Raw genomic sequence first — 8,666 nt, forward strand, 5'->3', positions numbered from 1 at the left:
GCCATCGCTCGAGTGCAATGTCTGTTGCTGAGTGGTCGTCCTGCTCTACTAATCCCCTATTCAGATGCACAGAGCAGACCCATACTCCCCCCCCAATCAGTAATTTGCTCCTTTTATAAAGTTCTTTTAGGTGCCTTTTTGTGACATAGATAACTTCCCTTTATCAAATCTTGTTCCTTGCCTACACTTTCAGTATGTGTTTTTATGCAGATATCTGTTTCTAAAGATTATTATTAACTCTCCTTTGTCATAGCTGCAGCTCACAAACTTGTGATTTACTTCTCAACACCTGTTCTGAATCTGAAAAGCAAGTTGCCTGCTATACTGGTGATTTATATCACAGGCAAACTATGACTGGTACCTATTCTGATGAGTAATGTTTCTCTTTAACTAGACCACCAGAGTGAGCACACTGTGAAGTGTTAAGTATCGAATGAAAAAAAAAGAGTTTCAAAATGGTTGTGAGGGAGATCAAATACACCAGATTCAGAAATGTCACCAGGAGTTGTGTGTTTGTAAACGTGGACAGATGGAGGTGTTGTCACATAAACATTTAAAGAAGCTAAAAATTGACAAAAATGCTTGAACTTGCATAAATCACTACCGGCGTTCTGGGTGTTCCACTGACAAATTAAACTATGTGCAAGGGTAGTACATTACCACTGTGCAACATATCTCTCTAATGATGAGCCCTGGGCAAAGGGGCGTATGATCACATGATGTCTTTGTTTTCTTTCAATAACAGCAAAACACTGAGCAGCATTCTAAAACAGGTGGAGCACATAAAGAACCGTAATATTATCTAACAGCTGAAGGCTGACGTGGCTCTGCAAACATCTTCATCAGCTCCGACCCTCTAACTGTTAGCATGTCTACAAAGCACATTCATCATTTAAACCCAGGTGGAAGGGACAACTCGTTTCCAGTTTCCCTGCATAGTTGTCATAGATGTCACTCTGTCTCTGTCAGCTCCTGCTGTTTAGAATGATGAGACACATCTGTTTTTTTCCCACAAGCTAGCTGATTAGCATTACCATCATCACTATTCACCTATGGGGTCCTACCAGTATGAACATTAACACTGGCATCATTAAGAGCATGATCTCCACTCAGAGCCGTCTCTGCCAGACAGCACCTCTCTCCAGCTAAGCTGCGGAGCGTGGCTGGAATGGACATCACCCCTGTTGAGAACACTATTCATCTGCCAACCTCATTTGCACCCAGCTTATTATTCACTGTATAATTTGATCAGCGTTCAATGTCTTGGCTTATTACTCATTTAGTATGCTTCAGTGATGTGCTCTCCTCTGCCTCACTGGCGGGCGATGAGAGTGATATGAGCAATCATGCAGCCAATACAATAAATCTGTCTTCCTTTCTCTGGTAAATTTGATCGGGACAAATCTAGCAAGGTCAGCCCGTCACCATTTTGGGCCCATCTCCAGTGGAGGTTATTTCATATCACATTATGACAGTGCAGACTGTATGGACTGTGATTATAGACATCTCTGAGATTTGTAAAGGGAAGTGTCAGTGTTACTCTTTTTCTACTTCTGTGTGCAGCAGCATTATGTATTGCTTTCACTTACTCTCCTCTCAGATGGGCGAGTAAAAACCTGATGACTAAAGCAATATAATAAATGCAGATTCTCTCATATGGAACATGAATGTGCAGCCATTGTAGTCTATTTTGTGCTGCCTCTTGGATAACACACTGCAAGAGTGTTGTTTTTTTGTTTTGTTTTTCTTTTTTATTCCCACCCATGACTCCACACCCTGCAAACCAGCCTGTTTAGAGACCTGAAAATACAGATGTGGGTCACTCACTGTTTCTGGTACAGGAGTACTTAGTAGGGCAGAAGTTGGCGCCCTCTACTGTGCCCCGTCTGTGCCCAAGCAATCCCCCCTGGCAGCTCATGGTGGTCCTCTCCACCACAGTCAAATATTTTTTTTTAAACATTTCTGCAGCTTTTGAGGTTTATGCTAATGCACCTATCATATTGATCCAGTATTTTACTAATGGTTTTGTATAAAGGATCATTTTTTATTTTGCACCATAGCTCATAGTTATGGTTACAATGTGTTTATGTCAGAGCAGTCTGACACATAGGGGTTTTGACTTATTCACATAAGGTGATGATCATAGAGAGTGTTGAGCTCTTTCTGTGAATCTCCACTCATGTTGTGACTCTTTGCAGCACGTCTTGTCATACTGATTATTAGTTTTCAAACTCTAATTGTGTGCATTGTGTTCTCTTGGCCACCTTGATTGATACTGAACTCTCATTCCTGTCTTTAAATATAAAGCTATTACCAGAAGATATCTAGCTTAGCATAAAGCAAAGACTGAAAGCAAAAGGAAACAGCTAGCCTAGCTTTAAAGAATAACAACTAACTAACTAACTAACTAAATTGCTGTATTTATTTTTCTTTTTATTTGAAATGAACAAAATCAGAATTGGTTTCACATCAATCTTAGAATAAGAAACTGCCCTTTGTCGGGATTTTGAATTTGTCTGTTAGCCATGTATGACTAAGCTAAATATTGCTCCTCCCTCTGATAATTAACATTTCTGTGCTCTCGTCATCCCTAGCTGAAGAAGAACCCTCATTCAGTCTTTCTCTTCCTTCGTTCCCTTCCCAGTGGTGGGGTCAGAGGGCCTGTCCTCTCCACTGCAGCCAGTTGGAGTGACGAATGGCAACGCAGCACTGCCAGCGGGCTGCAGCACAAACAGTAAACAGATCGAGGGTGGAGGAAGAGAGCAGAGGGGTGTGATAAGAAAGAGGAATGAAGAGTAAATGAGGAAGACGAATGAAGGGGCTTGCCGCAAAGTACGGACATGAAAGGTCAAAAGATTTGTAGCACGATCTCCGTCTCAGACATATGTATCTATTTTTGAATGGATGAAATAACCTTGTACTGAGATCAGATGTGAGTTTACATGGTTTTTAAATTTACTATGTCCTTTAACCTTAAACCTTAAATTGAAGACATTCCTCAAAGATCTGTGTGTGTGTACGCGTTGATGTTTCCTTTATGTATCAGTTTAAAAGCAATATACAGCATCAGTTTATGGAACCAATGAGACCTAATGCAGACATGAAATATGCATTCATGTCTGTCAGCATGTAGCTGTGTTGAGACTGGAGCCTCCAACCCGCTCACTCAAGCAAGCTCATCTTGGTGTCATGTGAGGTATTTAAAATGCATTAGAGTCTAGCTTAATTATGATAGCTCTGCAGGTCGTGAATAATACATATTTAATGCAGATTATTGCAAACTGTTTAATTGCATTTTAATTCCCAGAGATGCTGCCTGCAGAGAGGAAATCATTAACTACATTATAAATCAACTTTCATGTGGCCAGGTGTGCCTGCCTCTAGGCAAACAGCATGTGACTACATTCTTTATACAGATGTGACTTTGATGACACTTTCTGTTTACAGAGCTTCCTCTGTGTCTTTTTTAAGTTGCCATTGCCTGATTCTTACATAAGACTCTGTCTCCTTGCCCCTTTCTTTCTCTCTTGCTGTCTCAGTAAATCAATTCCCCAGGGCCAGTCATTAGCATCATCTGAAGTTGCCACGTCTAACATCCCTTTTTCTGATGTGCCAATCTCGTAGACAGTATCGCTTTGAGAATCTTACAAGTTCCACTGAGGGAAATGAATTCTCTGTGTTTACAGAGTGTGGTTGACATTGCAAGGACTTTGGGTTGGACACTGGAGCAGGTGATGGTAAGCTCTGCACCACGAACATACACATTCACACACTTTCGCACATGCACACATGCCCTGTCTTTTCGCCACCTCAGCCATCACTCTGAATGATGTCAGTCAAATTAATTGCTGTTCCCTTCCCGTGGCACGCTTGAGGAGGTTTCACAGAGGCAAGGACAGTCCGGGGCTCAGAGGAAGCGAACTTTAAAAGACAACCCCACACATGTCTGTGTGTGTTCTTCACGATATTTTTTCTATTTCAACAGATTTATCATCTGTGACTTTTATGTCCCAGTGATTACAAAGCAATCAAGAAAATAATCAAATTCTTATTTTAATGGGTAAAACTAGGCACATCTGCAGCCTAGACACTTGTTAATGTTGATGAACAGGTACTAAATACTAAACCTAGTTGGTGATTTATCAACCGCATCTTGTAAATTAAAATCCATCACACATCCTTGTCGCTGTTCACACTTTGACTACCCTAATATATCTTTTTGCAGTCGTTGGGGGAGGTTTTTGTGACAAGTGCATCCTTAATATAGTATTTTAATTTACACAACCACTGAAAACTTTTTTATAATCACCTTTGACCCAAAATGTTGTTGGTTATAGTGGTCAGAGGTTGAAAAATTTGATGAAAGAAATGGGAGGGGGGATATAGAGATGCCATTTTGGGTGCAGTGCTTTCTTATTCTGAGCTTTTCACAAGTCCAGATTGGGTACTTCATTTTGCTAATGATGGCCATATATCACCAAAGTAAAATTATGTGAGAGTGAAATTTTGGATGTGAAGCACAGCTGGTCCCATTAGGGTTTTTGTTACCCTTTTGGAGTCTGGTGTGAAATTAGCTGCAGGAAGTTTGATGTGTGGAGGTCAAAGCTGCAGAGTCACACATTCACCACACATTAATCAGAATGGACAAATACACATTTATTAACCTGTGTATGAGATAGTTTTACATGGCTGAAGCAGACACTGCACAACTTGTTTGTCCTGATGGCTTATGCTATTAATGAACGCAATGGTCGGACCTACATATAAACTTCCTAAAACAGACCACCTTAACACATACCTACAACCTTTCTCTGTGTCACAAATCTCACTGTAGCTGACCAAACTGAGGGTAACTGCTGATAGTGATTGTAGTGTGTCCTGCTCTTCATATTCTCTTGATAAGATCATTCCTGGGTCTTATTTTCAGAACTCTGCTCATAATATCTCTCAGTTATGAATGATCCTTTATCATATATGATGCTACAGGAGATAGTTAGCTTACAATACAGATCTGATCAGCTGGCACTTTGTGGTTTTTACCCTGTTCATTGATTAAATATGACATGATTACAGTGCCCTGTGGCCATAGGAAGAAAAAAAAAATACATATATTAAGACCATATTTTAACCATTTAATGAGCCTTCAATGTGCTATTGTGTGGATACAAGATACAATTTGTTCCCACAACAAGCAGACCTGCACCCTTAAATAATAATAAAGTGCATTGCCCCTGCATCTTCAGTAATTTTGCAGATCAATAGTTGATATGAAAAACAAAAACACACAGCACTTATTCACAGTTGAGATACATGAGATACAACCCAACAACCCACAGGCAATTCCCAGGGCTAAGAATTAAGCCAATGCAACATATACAGTCATTTGGCTGAAGATTTATAAAAAGCCAAACAATAAACCCCCCAAAAACCTCACTACTGTGGGTCCTAACCAAGGGATTTCTGTGCCTGGATTGTTGCACAAAAACTACTTGGTTAGGTTTTGGAAAAAATTGAGGTTTTAAAAAAGATCCTTCTTACAAGGCAGACTTCGCTCATATGCAACAGATGTTTCTGTCTTAGCTATGCAAACCCTGGTCAGTATCTGGTTTTAGTGTTACACTTTGTAGACTACCTGCATACTTTTGTACAGCAGTATGTCTGTATTTTAACATTTTTTTTTCTTATTGATAAAGGAAATTGGGGATTATATCTAGCTTGTGCCCTTGACTTTTCTGGGCTCTGTACGGCTGCATCTTGTACACACAAATGAACCAAAGGATAGAAAGAAATGATTCAAACCATGGTACAACTTGCATCTTGTGCACAACACAACATCTCAAGCGCCATATATTGGTCACATCCTACCCCGCTCATATGATGACCAAACCTGACCCCCCCATCAATAAATAGGAGCATTCTTGAGTAGTTCACTTGGAAAAGAAAATTAAAACTGACTCACCCAAACATAATTCTATCAATATAATTCTATGTAAGCTGCAAAACAAGTCAAGCACAAACTTCGTTTTTTTTAAAAGGGGTCATCAGCTCTTTAAAAATAGAGGACACACACAGTAATATGAGGCAGTGAACAAATAATGTATGAGGTGTCTGTTGAGTAAATTTGGTTGAAGTTATAATGTGTTGACATCTCAGTTATATAATTCTGACAGCACACTATTATTTGACCAAATGAAATTCACATCACATTTCACAGCCTCTACGACTCCAAGTTTCTTTTTAAACATTTATGCATTAAATCAAATCTGTTTCCATTCTATCTGTTATATTAGGTCACTTGTGGGTATTTTGTGGGTATTTTCACCTGTGCCTATGTTCGGCTTGATTTGGTTTGATGCTTTACTGCAGGAGTCCTTCCAGAGCCCAGGGATTTAAACCTATTTCTGTGTGCTTGTATTTGGACGTGTATGTTTGTTTTTTTGTGTACGTGTGTGTGATGCGTTGAAGAGAGCAGCATCTGACAGTATTAGAGTGTGCGCTGCCCAGTCATGGGATTATCTATCCCAGGAGCGTGTCAGCATCGTTGCACTCCCAAATCCCTGACACAGCAGCAGAAAGTCTTAATCTCAATCCCAAATTCCTGCCCTTCTTCCAGGAGCTTCTAAAGACTGATGTGATGCGACCTCAGCGAGCCCAACAAGCTCGCAGTGACAGTCTGCACGAAGACAGGACACTCACCTATAATGCAATCATGAGCACATATAGGGTCACCATACCCCTCAGTCACACTAAGAGCACAGGGGCCAGCGTCCTCATTCGAAGTCAATAAGACTGGCTGCAACAGGAACGCTTGGACTCTTAGAGTTACAGGATGAGTCAGTACTGTGAGAGAGTCATGAGTCATTTCTTGTTTAGACTGGCCGTCTCTATGTTATGGCCTCCTGGATGCAGTCTCTGGCACCCCAGCAGGATGGAGAAGGCCTTGCGGAAATCTGCATTGAAGGCATAGATGATTGGGTTGAGGGAGGAATTAGCCCAGCCAAACCACACAAACACGTCAAACGTGGTGGGGCTGATGCAGGGAAAAGCCTTCCCTCCACTCGACTGCTCACAGAAGGGCACCATGCAGTTGAGGATGAAAAATGGGAGCCAGCAGCACACAAACACCCCCATTATCACCGACAGCGTTTTCAGCACCTTGGTCTCTCTCTTGAATGTAATTTTAAAAGAGCTCTCGGACTCTGCGATGCTGGAGCCTCCGCCCATGCTGTCATGTCTGTTCTTGGCGCTTTCAGCCGCACGCTCCAGGGCGGAGATTCTCCTGATCTGTCTGTGGGCGATACGGTAGATCTGTGTGTAGGTGGCCACCATGATGACCACAGGGATGTAAAAGCTTATGAGAGAGGTGGAGATGGCGTATGTCCTATTCAGGCTTGAGTCACAGTTCTCAAGGCTTTGGTAAGATGTAGCATTTGATCCCAGAGAGAGAGACGACCCAGTGACAGAGGTGTAGGATTTAGTTTGGGCCTTATGCCAGTTGAGCTGCACCGGAATGAAGGAAATAAGGACAGATAGTGTCCAGGTCACACTGATCATCACGTAGGCCACTCTGGGTGTCATCTTTCTCTCATAGCGGAAGGGGCTGGAGATGGCCCAGTAACGGTCCAGGCTTATGACACAAAGGTTCAGAATGGATGCTGTGGAGCACATAATGTCAAAAGCTACCCAGGTATCACAGAAGGAGCCGAATGGCCAAAACCCGGCTATCTCTGTCACTGCCTTCCATGGCATGACCAAGATGGCAACCAAGAGGTCAGACACAGCCAGCGAGATCACAAAAAAGTTGGTCACTTTGGAGCGCAGGTGTCGAAACTTAGTGACGGCTGCGCAAACCAATGTGTTTCCCAGCAAGGTCGTGAGGATGAGCAGTGAGAGAAAACAACCGGTCAGGACACGGCTGGATGGCGTCTCGTCCAAATACCCACTGTCGATGACAGTTGTGAAGTTCATGACATCCATCCCTGAACACTGGGGAGTGTGCATTTAAGTGACAGGGGCTACATCTCTATCATCGGGATTAAAATCTGGGAGGCTCCTGTTCTCCAGCCTTGCAAAAAATGTCCACCATTGTATCTTCTGATAAATGATGAAAGAAGAGATGTTTGTGGCAAGGGCTCTGTGGGCCTGAGATTTGCCTCCTTACTTTGTAAATTAGATTTGACATCACTGGAGCAGCAGTAATGAAGAAGTAGTGGTAACTTAATTCCTCTGTGTAATGACTGAGGCTGTTCTGTCAGTCCTGTTTAAGTCCCAAACCATTTCAGGAGTCCTCTGTCTGAAACTCATCACCATCTCTGTGGATTACATTAAATGAGTTAAAATATTGGATATGATCATTAAAAAAAATCCAACAGAATTTCAACTATTTTAGCTTCATTTTTATTTTTTAATCTATTTTTGTTTATATAATATCTCAGATTATGCGTACTCTTAGCCGATTATATTCTGGGTTGGCCAGTGTGCGATTTAGAATTTACTCAACTGACCAGAACTGTCGGAGCAGGATTTGGGCTCATTATAATTATTAAGGCATGACTCAAGAGTCACACCATCCTATTTCTATATCTCTCATCATATTCGCATCTTACTCACAGACAGGCGGTCAGCTGTGGTCGGTTAATAAAACCAAACGTCCCATCGCTCCCAAT

General features: G+C 41.7%; 1 protein-coding gene across 1 annotated transcript; it reads right to left on the bottom strand.

Moving 5' to 3' along the window:
* Window positions 1–6,858: 6,858 nt before the first annotated feature.
* Window positions 6,859–7,977, bottom strand: drd1a (dopamine receptor D1a). The gene has a single exon (XM_028415737.1). The coding sequence runs from the start codon at window positions 7,975–7,977 to the stop codon at window positions 6,859–6,861; it is 1,119 nt and encodes a 372-aa protein (XP_028271538.1).
* Between the last annotated feature and the right edge of the window lie 689 nt (window positions 7,978–8,666).

The sequence above is a fragment of the Parambassis ranga genome, chromosome 10 (genome assembly GCF_900634625.1).
Source record: "Parambassis ranga chromosome 10, fParRan2.1, whole genome shotgun sequence".
Lineage (NCBI taxonomy): Eukaryota > Metazoa > Chordata > Actinopteri > Ambassidae > Parambassis > Parambassis ranga.